Source organism: Mesoplodon densirostris, chromosome 12 (assembly GCF_025265405.1).
Source record: "Mesoplodon densirostris isolate mMesDen1 chromosome 12, mMesDen1 primary haplotype, whole genome shotgun sequence".
NCBI lineage: Eukaryota > Metazoa > Chordata > Mammalia > Artiodactyla > Ziphiidae > Mesoplodon > Mesoplodon densirostris.
Window position 1 is genome coordinate 8,486,411 of NC_082672.1, and position 18,030 is coordinate 8,504,440.

The 18,030-nt window shown below is 43.0% G+C and overlaps 1 protein-coding gene across 1 annotated transcript; it reads left to right on the forward strand.

Moving 5' to 3' along the window:
* The first annotated feature begins 159 nt into the window (after nt 1-159).
* On the forward strand, nt 160-11,703 carry SOD2 (superoxide dismutase 2). Its single transcript, XM_060115158.1, has 5 exons — nt 160-466; nt 884-1,086; nt 4,837-4,953; nt 6,849-7,028; nt 8,746-11,703. Exons 1-5 carry the CDS (start codon nt 444-446, stop codon nt 8,889-8,891), a joined length of 669 nt encoding a protein of 222 aa, XP_059971141.1. The 5' UTR covers nt 160-443; the 3' UTR covers nt 8,892-11,703.
* Nucleotides 11,704-18,030: the final 6,327 nt, after the last annotated feature.

Genomic DNA, 18,030 nt, shown 5'->3' on the forward strand with positions numbered 1-18,030 from the left:
AGCTGCGGGGACTCTGCTCCCGACAATTCCCTCGCACGCATGCGCAAGCTGAATCTCCACCTGCGGGCAGCGCTGGGCGGTGCCTTCGCGGGGCGGAGCCTGGGGCCGGACCATCTCACACGGCGTGGGGACGGCGGCCTTTCCTTTGGCGATACGCCCAGAAACGCGCAGAGGGGCACCGCGGTTCGTCTGGCCGCTGGGGAAAGTTCCGGGTCTCCCTTCCTCGCGTTCCCTGGGCCCAGAGCGCGGGCGCGGGGCCCTTCTCCCCCTGTGCCCCCGAGTTGGAAGCGGCGAGCGCAGGGGGCGGGGTCGAGGCGGGCGCAGGGGGCGGGGCCGCGGGGGCGGCGGTGTACTTGCTGCGCAGCCCGCAACTTAAGCCCGTCCTCGGCTGTCAGCGCGGTGGTGCGGTTCGAGCTCCAAGAGGCCTGCGGGCGGCGTCCACCATGTTGTGCCGGGCGGCGTGCAGGTGAGGCGCCGGGCGGCGTGCGCAGCGGGGACGCGGCCCTGGTCCCACGGGCGAAGAGGCGCGGGCGGTGGCCTCGGCGGGTCGGCGCGGTGGCCGCCGCTGCCCCCTACCGCCTCTCGCTCTGCCTCCCCTCTCGCGCCGGCCCCGCGGGGTCCAGGGCACCTTCGGGGACCCGGCGTCGCAGGGCGTGGCGAGAGGCCGGGCCTGAGGGCAGGTGTCCGCCGAGCGCGTCCAGGTGCCGCCGAGGCGCTGGACCGCAGCGTTAGTTTAATGGCAGAGACTGGACGGCGAGGGGGCCAACGACTGGAAGGCCCCCCAGGGGCGCGGGTCCTTCTAGCCGGGTCTGCGGAGCCGGGCACGCGGCTTAACGGTTGCTGTCCGCGTCAGCTGATCGGGCTGTGTTTGCTTTCTTTCCAGCACGAGCAGGAAGCTGGTGCCGGGCCTGGGGGCTCTGGGCTCCCGGTGGAAGCATAGCCTCCCCGACCTGCCGTACGACTATGGCGCCCTGGAGCCCCACATCAACGCGCAGATCATGCAGCTGCATCACAGCAAGCACCACGCGGCCTACGTGAACAACCTGAACATCGCCGAGGAGAAATATCGGGATGCGCTGGAGAAAGGTGGGTGCCGGGCGGCCGGACTTCGAGAAACCGGTTACAGGGAACCGTGGCGGCGAGGCGGGTCTGCGTAAAGCCCCACCCCTGCTTTCAGTAGGACCGCTGCACGTGTTCGCGCGTTGACTTAGGGAGCAGAATTCACAAGGAGAAGAGCCGTTTCGTGGGGGGACTGAGACAGGCTTGTATTTATTTGCTAATCTTTGGAATTCAGTGAAAGTATAATACGGAGTTGGTATTTGTTTTTTAAAGGAGCTCAGGTGACAAAACCAGTCGTGCGTGGACTTTTTTTGTGTTTTGCATCTGAGGGCGTGTATGGGAGTGCGAAGTCTTAACTTTTCTATACAAAATAGCATTACACTTTGAATCTGTCAATGTTAGTAATGTTAGTGGTTTGCACGAGGGAAATAATTGACAGGCGTGTTTCTAGGCTATATGTATGGCTGAAACTGCTCAGTTAAGGGTGTATTTTTTTTCTTAAATATGTTTTTATCGAATTTCAGTCCTGTGAAATTTGTTGAGTGAATTTTTAGACTGTGACATCTTGTTGAGTGGGGACATCTAGTGGAAAAATGTAGTATTTCAGTCTGGTTGTGTGTGAGGTAATAGGTAAACAAAAAGAAGAGGAAGTTACCACATTCTGAAAGATTTACTTGTGATCATCAGAGGGACCACAAATACGGTAAAGGAAAAGGTTCTGAGTACGGGAAGAGGTTCTGTGATTTAGGAAAAAACAAATGCGGGAAGAATGTGGTAATGGGGAGAGGCTGGGATAAATCCCAATTGTGAAACTGTTTCCTGCATGACAACATCTGACATCCGTGAACCCTTCTCTTCAATATTTTAAAAACAGCTTAATTTCAGTCCTTTTCTTGTGCAATCAAAGCTTTGCTTTAATGAAAGCCAATGGAAAAAAAGCTTTACTATATTATATTGTACTGTATTGCCTATAAGTTAATGAGTGTCTGTGGAGCTTTCTTTTATTTAAAACATTATTTTAAAAATCATTAAGGAGTTAAATTTTCATGTTTGAAAATTTTGGAAAAAAGAGTGTAAGGAAAATAACATCATCAATCTTACCGCATTTAAGTACGTAAATACTTTTCAAACAAAAGTACTTAACTTTTATTGTATTCAACAGAGAAAATTGGCTATGAAGCCAGTGAAAATGTTGAGCTTCAGAAAAGTGTTCTTAAAAGCAGATATTAACCCCCCCAAAATTTCTATTAAAATTTTAAAAATGATTAAGTAAACTTTAAGAGATTGTGATTAAACTAGTTCTCAAGAAACATGTTTCTTTCCCATTAGAAATATTTAGTTATTGTTGACTTGTTAAAAAACAATATAAAGCCTACCTTTATTTTTAGGGTGATTCTCCAAGAAAAATCAGTAAGGGAAACACTGATCTGTCAGAAAGTTATTTTATAAACATAACAACGACAACAAAAGTTGACATCTTAAACAGAACTCTCAAAGATTATCTGTGTATTCAGATATCATTGGTCCTCTCCGCCTTTCTGAATTGCTAAAAACTGGAGGTTTTATTGTTTCAGAAGGCGACTTTTCTTACGTGTGTTCTTGGCGTGTGTCCCAACAACAGAAATAGGGAACGTGTATTGCTATTACACAAGCTCCCCAAGGGCAGAGATCTCAGTGGTTCTCTGTGCCCTTCACTTTGCCTCTTGGCATCTTGTGAGTCATAAGAACTTAATACTTACTGAATAAGGGAATTCCCATTTTTCCTAATAGTTCCGTTAGTCTGTAGCTTCTTGAAGGCATCAAGAAAAATATTTTGTTTTGCCTCCATGTTTAGCAAGGTAGAAAAAACAGCTTCAAATATGACATTCTTTTTAAGTATAGAGGTCAGAATTTTCTTTCCGTGGAACTCCATTCAGCATTCACGAGTGCCTGCTACACGTGAGGCAGTCTGTTGGGCCTCGGGGACAAAGGCAGTGCACAAAAGTCCTTGTCCTCGCTGGAGCTTTCCTCCTAGCGGAGACCCATGAACAAGTCAATATGGAGTGTGCCGGGGCTGAAGTCCTATCGAGAAAAACAAAGTAGGGGAAGTGGTCTGGAAGCGGGGCGGGGATTGCCCATCTTACATTGTGGTTAGAGAAGCCTTCTGATAAGGTTGACGTTTCAGTGGAGACTTGAAGGAGAAATGGGGGAGTGAACCATGAGACTGTCTCCGGGAAGTGTTCCAGCAAAGGCCTCAGTGGTCAGTGGAAGCCCTAAGCCGGGAGCACGCCAGGCCTGTCGCCTAAGTGCCAGGAGGCCGTGGTGGCCGGAGCTGGGCCAGCGAGGAGGGGCAGAGGGTCGGATGATGTGCACCTCTGTACGGATCGTAAGGACTTGGGGTTCGCTCTGAGAAGAGGAGCCTGCAGAGGGGTTTGACCGGCCGTGTGCCATGGGGGTCTAGAGGAGCCCTCTGGCCGCTGTGTTGAGAATAGACTGTAGGGGCAGGAGTGGAAGCAGGGGACCAGTGAGAGGGGCACGAGTGCAAGGGGGGGGGCGCTGCTGGTGGCACCACGGGCAGGAAGAAGGGGTGAGGTTCTGGATGTTTTCCGGAGCTGGCTGTGCTGGTGGGTGCGCTGGTGGGCTGATGTGGGGTGCGAGAGGACTAGCGTGAAGAATAACCGCGTCATCAAAGATGTCCTGAGAAAACAGCTGGCACTCACTGAGGTGGGGAAGGCCTCTGGATGAGTAACTTTGGGGTTGAAGATCAGGGGCTCAGTTTTGAACAAGTTGAGTTTTTTGTTAATGTAACGTTGAAGTATTTCCCAGTGGATGGTTGTCTATCTAGAAAATGGGAGTTGAACATTTTCCATGTAGTCTATATACGGAACCATCTATTTTATAGCATTCCACTATTTTCTGTCTTTGTTCTCTTTCTTATTTCATTTACTGAAATCTTTTCTACCCAAGAAAACCGAGTTCTTTGAAGCCCAGGAGTGAATTTTCTACTAGCTTTGCCACCTCTGCTGGCTTCTCACTAGTTGTTTGGTACATTATTATTATTATTATTTTTTTTTTAAATTTTATTTATTTATTTATGGCTGTGTTGGGTCTTCGTTTCTGTGCGAGGGCTTTCTCTAGTTGTGGCAAGTGGGGTCCACTCCTCATCGCGGTGCGCGGGCCTCTCACTATCGCGGCCTCTCCCGTTGCGGAGCACAGGCTCCAGACGTGCAGGCTCAGTAATTGTGGCTCACGGGGCCAGTCGCTCCGCGGCATGTGGGATCTTCCCAGACCAGGGCTCGAACCCGTGTCCCCTGCATCGGCAGGCAGATTCCCAACCACTGCACCACCAGGGAAGCCCATGGTACATTATTAATTGAACTGAAAATCCACTGGGACAAATATTTTGGGGAAGGTTTTTTTTTTGGGTAGAGTCTTGAAATTGTGAAATTTGGGGACCAATAGGGATGTTACAATGGTCCAATTATCTGATTTTTTTTTTTTTTTTTTTTTTTTGTGGTACGCGGGCCTCTCACTGTTGTGGCCTCTCCCGTTGCGGAGCACAGGCTCCGGACGCGCAGGCTCAGCGGCCATGGCTCACGGGCCCAGCCGCTCTGTGGCATGTGGGATCTTCCCGGACTGGGGCACGAACCCGCGTCCCCTGCATCGGCAGGCGGACTCTAAACCACTGCGCCACCAAGGAAGCCCTATCTGATGTTTTACAAAGAAAAATAATAGTGTATATAGAATGGTCAAAAAAATAAGAATTTAAAAAAATGTGTTTTTATTTTAACTTTTCAGGTGATATTACAGCTCAGGTAGCTCTACAGTCTGCAATAAAGTTCAACGGTGGAGGCCATATCAATCATAGCATTTTCTGGACAAATCTGAGCCCTAACGGTGGTGGAGAACCCAAAGGTTGGTTTAGATTGGTACAACCTTAGCTACGTTTTGTGCACGATAGGAATGACTTGATTTTCTTAAGTTACCTTAATTCTCCCTGAGGTATCGTAATGGCATGTCTTTCACAGCAAGCAGTACAACAAAGTTGTAACTTTCAAAGGGACACATGCAAGAGTGGAGAATACATTCAGGGAATTATATCGTCAGATTTTATACACACGCACAATATCACATACAGTGTCATCTTTCAGTTGAAATGTACTGTACATTAGGGAAAGACTGAGACACTTCGTTTTTAGAAAAGATGAGCTTTCACTTACTAGCTCTAGGCCCTGGGACAAGATGTTAGCCATTCTGTACCTTACTTTCTTCGTCTATATGCTATGGGGATAATAATACGGTTGTTTTAAAAATTAAATGTTATTATAGAATAGTGCCTTTTGCTATTGTTTTACTACTCTTCCTAACTGATAAAAAGTCAGTTGTCCCAGAAAATTAGCTTTTCCGGGACAACTGCAGGTAGCAAGGGAGTACAGAGCTGATGATCTTGTTCACTGCTTGTTTACTTGACCTCCTATGTAGCACGCAGAGACCCAGAACTTTAATTATCCTCCCCACCCCAGGGAAGGTATGGGGTGTAAATATAGCTCTCCTCCTTTGTTTCTGCTCTTCTGGCAAGTACCTTAAGCTTCTGTGGCATTTTTTTGTTTTTAATCATGTTCTAGAAGGCATCTTGTGCACTTGAAATAAGCAATTTCATTTGGAAGTAAAGATGAATGGGGGAATAAGTATGGGAAGCTGGACAATTTATTTTTTCTGAGTTAGGTCTTCAGACCGTGACTTAATACTTTTGAGGTGTTGTGAGTTACCAGAATACCTGAATACACGTGTATTCTGCCAGCAGGTTTTGGTACTCTGCCATGCTGTGTTATCTGGTACCCCTTTATTCCGTCATTCGTGCTTATAACAGATGATTACTTTTAAGCCAATAAAGTAAGAGAAGTGATATTTTGGGCCTAGTTGATATAGTTGATGTGCTCAGTCTCGAATTGTATTCTGTATTGCTACAGAATAAAAAGGGTGATAACTCTTAAAGTGTACCCTTAGTTCATTAATAGGCAACATCACTCTTTTTTTTTTTTTTTTTTAAAGATGTTGAGGGTAGGAGTTTATTAATTTATTTATTTTTGCTGTGTTGGGTCTTTGTTTCTGTGCGAGGGCTTTCTCTGGTTGTGGCAAGCAGGGGCCACTCTTAATCGCGGTGCACGGGCCTCTCACCATCGTGGCCTCTCTTGTTGCGGAGCACAGGCTCCAGACGTGCAGGCTCAGTAGTTGTGGCTCACGGGCCCAGTTGCTCCGCGGCATCTGGGATCCTCCCAGACCAGGGCTCGAACCCATGTGCCCTGCATTAGCAGGCAGACTCTCAACCACTGCGCCACCAGGGAAGCCCCAACATCAGTCTTTTTAAAATGATATAATTGAGATAGGAAAGATCTAGGCTGCCTTGGAGAAGAAGCAAATCTCACCCATAACATTTTATTCCCAAATTGAAACATAGAGTAGGTAGGGTAGAAGTCAAAGTAAAATCTTCTTTTGAGGGGAAAAAAGAAAGCTAATGAAAAATATTATTTCTTTCCTTATGGAAACAGCACTGTGAGTGAAGAAATCCCTCTAACATGTTTCAGCAACAAACATAAATTAAAATTGTGAGATGTTATGACCCTGGTGTCAGGACAGGAATAACCCTGTTTTGTAGGCTCACTGGGTCATGTAGTGTTTTCCATGTGTTTCTAGTTGTGTCTGGGGCCATGTGACAAGAATATTGGGATATATATTATATAATAAAATATTTTATTGTAATTGTTGCCGTCTGTTCATTTGTGAGTGGTTTTTGGGTTTTTTTTTAATAGGGGAGTTGCTGGAAGCCATCAAACGTGACTTTGGTTCCTTCAAGAACTTTAAGGAGAAGTTGACCGCCGTATCCGTTGGTGTCCAAGGCTCAGGCTGGGGTTGGCTCGGTTTCAGTAAGGAACAGGGACGCTTACAGATTGCTGCTTGTTCTAATCAGGATCCCCTGCAAGGAACAACAGGTTAGGCTTAAGAATTATTACACGTTTATTCGGGGGAGATGGTTCACTATAAAGCATTTACTGTGAAATACGGAAGACTAGCAGTGTTTAAACCTACGCTGAGCACGTACTAAATTGAACAGATCTTAGTAGATGATACCCAGAGTCTTGTGGGAGCAAAAATCTTTCCAAGTCCTTGATATTTTATAAAATGAGCACATGTAGTTTTACAGATATGTTAAAACACGTTTTAAACATAAACTCTGCTTAATTTGACAGAGAATCCGTATCAGCCTACATAATAATTATATGCACTAGAATATAAAACTAAAATTAGATAAACAACATGAAGGAGGAAAAGACACATAGGCTGAGTCTGACTTCAGAGCTTGGACTCTCAACCCCTCTGCTGAGCACCTGTGGTCAAACTGGGACCAGAGCTCAGGTTTCCAGACATCTACCTTCCTGAGGATTTTTTGGCGTAGGAAAAGATTGGGCTTAGAAGCTGCAGGCTGGGTTCACCAAATCCTTTTTTATGTTGAGCCATATGGAAGTAGAAGCTCTTTAGGAAATAGTCATAAGGATCCAGCAGTTTGCTGGAACTTTGATGTGAGGTGATACCTTAGCATCAATCAGCAGTAGGTCTCAGCCATATTTTCTACCTCTACACACGTCAGGAGACTTGCTTACGTGACTCACTAACCTGGATATGTTCAGATTAGCCAGAATCTAAACAGCTCTTTAGGGAAAGTGAGATGCCACAGAATTTGGAAAAGCAACCAAAGATGTGTGAGCCCTGAGTGCTCTGAGAGTCAGGTACCTGACCGAGGAGGCTGTGATTGGCAGGTCAGTCCTAGCAACACCTTCTTCTCTCCTGCTTGAAGAAAGCCCTTTGGAATAAAGATAAATGAAAGTTATGGTGATTTATTTAGGGGGAATATCATGTATAAATTTTGTTCCCTTAATTATAAGTTATTAGTGGCGCACCTCACAATTGATTTAGACATGCTTGTTGATGCTTGTTTTCCTAGAGGAGCGCTTTCAGTTGGAGAGGTTTCTTAAATGAATGTTTTATAGATTTAACTACTTCTTCACACACTTTTCAGAAACTAAATAATGTATCTTTTTCTTAAGCCTTACTCAGTTTTCCTTGTTAACTTAATTTTTATATTGTCTCATAAACGCTTTTATTTATTTATTTGAAGTAGAGTTGATTTACAGTGTTGTGTTAATTTCTGCTCTACAGCAAAGTGACTCAGCTATACATATGTGTAATCGTAAAGGCTTTGTATTCTCTGTGACTGACATCAGCCCAGGGGAGTTTTCCATAGACTCCCCCAAATGCTCAACACCTTTGGAAGGTCCTCAGCCACACCCACAAAGAGAACACACCCTTCCTGAGACCCCTAGTGAGGACCACTGAGAATTGGCTCTTGGGTAAATCTGTTGATATTTTAAGAATAGCTGTTAAAATACTGTGGTTAGTTGATTTTCCCAAGTCTGTTTTAATTATTTTTACCATTTATCACATTTTCTTCCAAAGAGTGAAGTTTAAAATCTTTTTCTAGGATATGTATTCTTATGCAAATTTCCTAGTTACATAAGAAACTGAAAAATGGATGAGAATGTTGTAAAGGGTAGTTTTGTGTGCATAGAATAATTATAGTTTAAAGCGAGAAGGTGCAGTGTTTTGGAGTGAAATTCAGTGTTTCTGTTTCTTTCCCCTTCTTTCCAACAGGTCTTATTCCACTGCTGGGAATTGATGTGTGGGAGCATGCTTACTACCTTCAGTATAAAAATGTCAGGCCTGATTACCTGAAAGCCATTTGGAATGTAATCAGCTGGGAGAATGTAACTGCGAGATACGTGGCTTGCAAAAAGTAAAACACCAGCCTTACACTGAGTACATCAAGCTCTTTATGACTATTTTTGTAGTAGTGCAGAGAACCACATAGACCAGTAAGCTGCTCCATTGTAGTGTTTCTGAGTGTGGCTTATTCAAATATTTGATAAACATAATTTAGTGCTGTGAATAATCTCTCTTAAAAGCTTGTTATTAGGCAACTGTTTGAAAATGTTAAATGCTTTGTATAATTTAATCTTGTGATTGAACATTTTCTTCAGAGAGCTACAATAGTTAGGAGATTATAATTTTCATCATAAAACCATGAAGAATGTTTCATTCCTATACGGTTGGGATGTCTAAGGAAGCCTTTCTAATCCTGTTCTATTGCAGTTACAGAAAATCTCTTCTTTTGCCCCATTTGTTTAATAATAAAATATTAAATTTATTTCCCAAGGGAAATATTCAGTTTTCTATTGAGAATTGCTCTTTTTGTAAGTAATCCTCTGCCCAGTATTACTTCTGGTGGTTATCACCCAGGGGTCTTTAGTTACTTATGATCACAGGTTATACAGGGTTAACACTAACCATTTTGTCATTAAAAAATATATATATATAATTGATTGCTGGTTGAGAATTGCTTTATTATGAGAAGGAAATAGTAGTGCCTCTGAATTTTTCTGTAGACAGAAAAAGACTTTTGTGAAATTTTGTCCTCAAACATAGAAATGTGTGTTGTCTAAGTGCTCAGAGTGGACAAATGAGGGCCTAGTTAATAAAGTCAGTGATAGGGATGGGCCACAGATCTTCTGGCCAGACACTTGCCCCTCTTCTTTTGGGCCTGCTCATGGAGCATCCCTCTCAAGAGAACCAGGCTTGGGTCAGGGCCTGCATTCCCAAGTAACGAAAGACAAATTGGTTTCAGGACGCAGTCAGGAGCATGCCTCTCTGAGGAACATTTATTTTCAAAGATTTGTTTTTGAGTTATTTCATCCATTTTGATGTTTTTTGTTTCTTCTGGAAAATGTACAAGCGCTATAGAAGCTTTATATTGTTTTATTGGTTTTTCCAATAAAGGGAAAACCGTATCCCTAATATAGTGACAGGGCAGTCAAATTACATTCCTGTTGAGTTTTTGCGAATGGAGCTGTTCAGTGCAGCAGGGTCCTTTCTGTGTTTGGCTTCACAGTGTAGGTGTTCCATGTGCTTCATCATCTTCTCTCCTTATCGTTAATAGCTGTATAGTATTTTATCAGCTGGACATTTCCTAATGTATTTTACAGTTCTGTCACTGAAGATTTCATTTCTTTCTAATCTGATGATTACAGGTAATGCCATTCTGATACCCCACAGAGGTTTTACCTTCTATTGGAATATTTTCTCTATGTAGGTTTTTTCTTAAACCTATTTTAGTAACAGGGTGTTTTCTCAAGTTTATTTTTTCATTTAAAAAATTTTCCCCCTAACTTTATTATCCTATTTTTTTTTTCATGGAAAAATGGAGTGACTTAGCAGTTTCAATATTGAAGACTGAAGTTTTTAAAAAAATTTAAATTCAAGGCACTTTTCTTTTAGAATTCACTTAGAAAAGTATTTAGGCTTTCTGAATTGTCGACAGCATTGATGAGACTAGTGTTGACTGTGTATGTGTGTGTGCTTGTGGATTGAAAACACTTCAGAGACTATGATTGCTCTCCTTTCTATACCACAGTAAAATAGCTTTAATGGGGCACAACTGAGAGCCGTGTGACTGCTGCTTACATATATCCTATACACACATATATATGCTTGTGTATATAAACAAGGCAGCTGTGTGACTGCTGCTTACATATATGCTATACACACATATATATGCCTATATATTATAAACAAGGCAGTGAACTCTGTAAACAGACCATTGAGAAAATAGGACCTTTTTGAAAGATGGGCTTTTGAATACAAGTAGTCTTCTAGATCATGAACTAACAAAGATATACAGAGACTACTGACTTATATAAAGCTTTTGGACTCTCATTAAGCTTTAAGATTAAAAAAAAATTCAATGTTGAAATTTCTATGGGGCTCTATTTTTGCTTTGATTGTATCATGTGAGAACAAGGGAAAGCATACTGTCCTCCACTGCACTTTTGGATTTTAAGACACTAAGATTACATACAGAGTAGAGATTTTAATCATCCAGCAGAAAATGAGACTCTATAAGATTCTGTTTAGCCCTGTTTTTCATAATAGAAAAGAAACAGAAAAGGTAAAACAACCGTTTCTTCTGGAAAGAGCAAGTACTGTTCACCCAGGAAGGATTTTTGTGACTGAATCAGCAGTGCCTGCTGTAGTCATAGACGTGCTTCAAAAATCTTAGCATGATTGGTGCTGCAGGGGAACAGGATGCAGAACAAATACTGTCTGTGAAATAGTATTTGTTGTGTAATAATTAAACTTTGATATTGAGAAGTTACAACTTTATTACACATCTCAGATTCATGATTCTAAAATGAGATTTGAATTTCTGTGGAGTGCCTTTAAAAAGTAACCTCAAAATCATAAAATTAAGATTGATGTATGTTGTCAGTCATATCTAAAACTAGGTATAAATACAAATTTTGTTTCCTGTTTTAATTTCAGGGGAACTACTGTTTGGGAAAGCTGTTCGGTAACTGTTTTATAAATTACTGTCCCTCTTTTTCAGTCATACCCTAATGATCCCAGCAAGCTAATACCCTGTGTTCTAAGGTACTCATGGTACATACTAAAAATCCTGTAAGGTCCTGGAGAGTTTGCATTTAATTATTCATTAAAGAAGCATTTATTTTCATATTGTAAGTGTGAAGCTTTTTGATTATTAATAAAAGAATCTGTTAACCATCAAAGGAGGTCTGTATTAAGTATGTGTGTCAAAACATTTATAATCTTGCAGTGCTTTATCATTTTTACTGTAGGAAAGGAATAATAAATGATAAGTAGTTGAAATTTAAAAACCCAGAAGGCATATGAATTTTATCTCTGGGAGGAATTCTTTTGTGCATGGTTCTCATGACTGTGGCTCCACCTTCTGGAGACTCTAGTTTGGAGGGTCTCCATGGTTCATCTAGGGGAGGTGATGGGCAGTTTCCTCTGCTTGGAGAATGCATAGCTTTCAAGACCTGTTTTCTACCAGTACAAGTTTGAGAGGTCTGAAGGTTATTTAAAAACTCAAACAGCGAACAACATTTTTAGTCTGATTCCATCGTTTCTTTGGCAATACATTGGCCTTAAAAACTTTGTGGGTTTCTAACCCATTTGCAGCCAGTTTTATGTGCCAGTATCCACAATAAACATCCACAATGAAAATTTTTTACTAGATGTGAGTAATTTTTTTTCTAACATCTTTATTGGAGTATAATTGCTTTACAATGGTGTGTTAGTTTCTGCTTTATAACAAAGTGAATCAGCTATACGTATACTTATATCCCCATATCTCCTCCCTCTTGCATCTCCCTCCCACCCTCCCTATCCCACCCCTCTAGGTGGTTACAAAGCACCGAGCTGATCTCCCTGTGCTATGAGGCTGCTTCCCACTAGCTATCTGTTTTACATTTGGTAGTGTATATATGTCTATGCCTCTCTCTCACTTCATCCCAGCTTACCCTTCCCCCTCCCCATGTCCTCAAGTCCATGCTCTACATCTGCGTCTTTATTCCTGTCCTCCTGCCCCTAGGTTCTTCAGAGCCTTTTTTTTTTTTTTTTTTTTTAGATTCCATATATATGTGCTAGCATACGGTATTTGTTTTTCTCTTTCTGACTTTCTTCACTCTGTGACAGACTCTGAGTCCATCCACGTAGATGTGAGTAATTTTTATCCTTGCTTCCTTACCCCGTCAACATAAGAGCAGCTACCTTGAGCTAAAGGTAGTTAAAACAATAAGCTCGTGGGGGAAGCCCACATCCTTCATCTTTGCTTTGGGGCTGAGACTTGAGCATTTGCTCAAAGCCTTTTTCAGTCTTAACATCTTTTACTGTTTGGGATTTAGAAGTAGTCAGCTTTCCCAGGCTTTGAGGACCCACATTTCTGAACTATACTTCCTTTCCTTTCTGCTTGCAGACCGGCCAGTTCTTTCCTGAAGGCACCAATGACATCTTGCTAAAGGGGGAGATAAAAGCCAACACACAGGGTCAGTCTGGTTCTTCTCGAACATTCTAGAGCTGCAGTGGCTGTGCCTTTCACATTACTGCAGGAAGCAGATTTACCGCATGATCTGCCACTGGGAAACACGGTTTTCCAACTTTTCAGCTCCCGATACCAATTTTCTCACTGGCCACTAAGCCAATGCCACATAGTTTGAATTTTTTTTTTTTTTTTTTGGCTGGGACAGTACCCACTTCAAGGTCCTAGTATTTGAATTAATTTGGGTAACAAACAAACTGCTGCTTTGACAACAAACTCCAAATAGATAATGGCTCAAATACAATAGATTTTTTTTCACTCAGGTAAAGTGTGTGTTTCTGGTTAGCATCGGAGCTTTCTTCCTCGCAGTGATTCTGGGATCCAGGCTCTTTAGCTTTTACTGCTTTGCCGCCCCAGTAAGTGCCATGTGAGGAGCTCTTGTCACCGTCATTGAGCCTATGGAGTGCAAACCAGCATGCAGATCACGTGTATGAAGTTTTATGGGCCAGGCCTAGAGGTGGTGCCTATGTGTCTGCTCATATTTTACTGGTGACCGCAGTGCACCTAAACACAAGGAAGGCTGGGAAGAGAGTTTAGCTCTACTGTGCCCAGAAAGGACAGGAAACAGCCAATCTCTCTACTGCTTTGGGATTCTGAGCAATCTGTTTGACCTCTCTGTGTTACAGGGTCTGGCATGAAATGAGCACTGTTAAGTATAGCTATCATAGAAGTTGTTTTACATGGCTTCTCAGTTTTTATCTTGTCTGATTCAGCCACCCTGCAGGGAAGGCAGAGAGGATACAGACTCAGGGACAGATTCGTAGCTGGGACTCTAGTGGCCTGTTCTGGGGTCCTCTGCCTGCTTTGGTGTGCTTTCCACAACAGTGCGTTATATTCTGAAAGAATACCTTAATGTGTACATTCTAAGTCGGGGCCGGGGGAAGTGTCTTCATTTAGGAAAAAGCTGAAATACCCAGATCTGTTAAAGCAATTCCACCAATGTTTTGATTTACTTCTCCATCTACATGTTTTAATAACACCTTTCATTTCCTCCCCAGTACCAAAACATAAAACTGCTTACAAAGCAATTTTTTCCTAAAAAGCCTATTTTTATTTGGTTAAGCCTTTCTGGGAGAATGCCTGGGAGAAGCCAAAACTGAGATTCCCCCCATCCCCTACCCCCCCCCTCAAAAAAAAGAATCAGATGGGAAAGGTTGTGTGACTTTAATTTCTAATTTTATTTTATTTTATTTATTTTTTTACTGTACGCGGGGCTCTCACTGTTGTGGCCTCTCCCGTTGCGGAGCACAGGCTCCGGACGCGCAGGCTCAGCGGCCATGGCTCACGGGCCCAGCCGCTCCGCGGCATGTGGGATCTTCCTGGACGGGCACGAACCCATGTCCCCTGCATCAGCAGGCGGACTCTCAACCACTGCACCACCAGGGAAGCCCTTAATTTCTAATTTTTTAGACTTACCCACCAAATACTTAAAGAGTAAGATTCTTGGGACTTCCCTGATGGCACAGTGGTTAAGAGTATGTCTGCCAATGCAGGGGACACAGGTTCGATCCCTGGTCCGGGAAGATCCCACATGCCACGGAGCAACTAAGCCCACACGCCACGACTACTGAGCCTGTGCTCTAGAGCCCGTGAGCCACAACTACCGAGCCTGCACGCCTAGAGCCCGTGCTCTGCAGCAAGAGAAGCCACCGCAGTGAGAAGCCTGCGCACCGCAACGAACAGTAGCCCCCGCTCACCACAACTAGAGAAAGCCTGCGCGCAGCAACGAAGACCCAACGCAGCCAAAAATAATAAATAAATAAATTAATTAAAAAACCAAAAATCATTCTTTACGTGAGTCCTGTAAGCAAATGAGTATTTCCTTGGGGTTGAAAGTGAGATATTTCAGAAAAAATGGGATATTTGGGGGCAAGTTCTGGCGTTTGCGTGGGGTATGCTCGGGCCCATTTTCTCATGCTGTGCATCCCAACCTCCTCTCCCAGAGCGGTGCCCCTCCTTCAGGGCTTTCTCCGTCAGCTGTACCTCCTGTTCCTTTACGTATCAACCCAGACCTTCGGGGAATGGGCTTGTGTCATTATTTCTTCCGAGACAAACTCCCAAAGGTGTTGTAGTCACAGTACTTTCTCACTGCTCATCCTCAGATCACACTGCCGCATTCAGGGTTCTGCCCCACACCCCTGATGACCCAACGCCACGTCCAGTGTGTACTGGACACTGGTGAACATTTGTCATCTTGCCGGCGATGTTCATCACAAACTCATGCCTCCAGTGAAGGTCCACCTTCTAGTGATGGTCACCTGTCCCAAATGGGATCATCAGAATTCTTCTCCAATTTTTGAAGACTAGAATCTTAAAAGACAGTTGGTTCCTCTCCTTATTACTTAAAACTATTAAATGTCTTTCCTTTATTTAAACCAAATGGTCCTCAATCCTGCCTGCTCATTCGAGTCACCTTAGAGGAGCTCAAGTTACTCTTGAGTCTTCTCCTTCCTCACTCTTGTATCCAATTTAGCAGCAACTCTTGACATTTCTGCTTTCAAAATATAACTTCCTCATATCTGTATTCTCTTAGTGCATTTCCTCCAAAATGGTTTCTCCAAAAAGCCCCCTAAATGGGTTTTCAGCTTCCATCTTACCTCCCTAGAACTTCATTCTTTGTAGACACCAGAATAATCTGAGAAGTGTCCACTCTTTCTGCTGACAACTTGCCAGTGACATTCCTTTGCTCTTAGAATAAAGTCTAGAATTCTTTACCAAGACCTTCAAGGCCTTGCACGGTCTGGCTCTTCCCTGCATTTCAATCTCATCTCACATCACCACCCCTCACTTCTCACACTCCAGAGACCTGGACTCTGCATTTCCAAGTCCCGTCCCAGTTCCTTTGTACCTTTCGGACTTTACCCCTGCTGTTCCCACCCCCTGGGAAGTCATTCTTTTCTTCTTCCCACGGCCATCCTTCCACACAGAGGCTTCCTGGACCCATGTAATCCTATGTATTTCCTTCCTAGGACGGTCTGTAATTCTCTTGGCTACTTATTCCTTTGCTTGTTTATTACTTGCATCTCCCCATTAGCATGTAAGCATCGTCAAGGCCATTCATAGCTGAATCTCCGGGCCTGTGTCTAGGGTATAGGTGATGCTCAATGCACAGCTCTCCTCTTCCTGTGGCAGGCCCTAAGGGGGTCTTCACAATGCAGCTTGAAACCCCGCAGACTAGAAATTCTCTATGCTTCCTATTGGTTCCAGAGTTTGTGATCCTTCTGAACTAAATGTAAATCAAATATAATATCTTGATTAATATTCATTAGGTTGGAGTGATACAGGGACATAGAGCCTGGTAATTTAAGAGTTGTAGCTGTCTTCATGGAATAAGTTTTCCACTAGGAAGTTAACACTGTCAGTCTTAGTCTGCTTGGGCTGACATAACAAAATACCATAGACCTGGGGCTTCCCCGGTGGCGCAGTGGTTGAGGGTCCGCCTGCCGATGCAGGGGATGCAGGTTTGTGCCCCGGTCCTGGAGGATCCCACATGCCGCGGAGCGGCTGGGCCCGTGAGCCATGGCCACTGAGCCTGCGCGTCTGGAGCCTGTGCTCCGCAAAGGGAGAGCCCACAACAGTGAGAGGCCTGCGTACCGCAAAAAAAAAAAAAAAATACCATAGACCTGACTCAAAGAACAGAAATTTATTTCTCACAGTTCTGGAGGCTGGGAAGTCCAAGATCAAAATGCTAGCTGATTCGGTTCCTTGAGAGCCCTCTTCCTAGCTTGCCACTTTCTCCCTGTGTCCTCATAGGGCAGAGACACATCTTTTTCTCTCCCTCTTCTTATAAGGCTAGAGTTTTATCTAATTAGGACCCCACTCTTAGGGTTTAACTTAACCTTAGTTACCTCCTAAAAACCCCGCCTATAGATATTGTCACATTGTGAGTTAGGGCTTCAACCTGTGAATTCTGAAGGAACACAGTTCAGTTCACAGCAGTCTCTAACCTCTTTAAGCGCTTTCTCTCTTTTTTTTTTCAGTACCTCAGCATTCCACGTGAGTAGTGGATCTTTGTCTGAATCATAATATTACTGTAAACAGGTCAAGTCCTAATGATTCAAGAAATCTGATAGAGGAAATAAGTTTACATCTTTAAGACAACTGTATAAAATATATACTCAAACACCTCGTCTCAGTTTAAGGGACATTTGTACTTAAAGAATTTTAAGGAGAATTTCCAGCCTTTTGAGGTTTTAAACTAAGCACAAACTTTGTTTTTCTAGTTTTTCTTTCTTTCTTCTTCTTCTTTTTTTTTTTTACTGAGTATAAGATCTGCATATTTCCTCATTATAGAAGTAGGAAATAGAAGAAATTAATACTTCAATTCTGTTTTAATTGAATACTTGTAAGGAGCTCCCTTTTCCCACTCATGTTAAAATCTAACTCAAAACACATGAATTGTAACACCTCAAATGCTGAAAAGATGTGGGCAACTATACACACGATTGTCTATTATTCTTTCTAGTTTGGTTATATTCAGTTGTCATTATGGTTATTGGTGAAAGAGAGATGGAGTGTTTAAAAATAGATTTTATTTTTGAGAGTTGTTTTAAATTAACAGCAAAACTGAGCAGAAAGTACAGAAATTTCCTATATACTCCCTGCCTTTCCACCACTGACACATCATCATCACCTGAAGTCCATAGTTTACATTAGAGTTCACTCTTGGTTTATATGATTTCTGAGTTTGGACAAACGTACAATGACATGAACCCACGATTAGAGATTAGAGTATCATACAAAATAGAGTCATTGCCCTAAACATCCTCTGTGTTCCACCTATTCATCCTCTTCCTCCAAAGCCCTGGCAGCCACTGATTCTTTTTACTCTCTCCATGGTTTTGCCTTTTTCAGATGTCATAGAGCTGGAATCATGACTATGTAACCTTTTCAGATCAGCTTCTTTCACTTAGTAAAATGCATTTAAGGTTCCTCCAGGTCTTTTCATGGCTTCAGAGCTCATTTCTTTCTAGTGCTGAGTA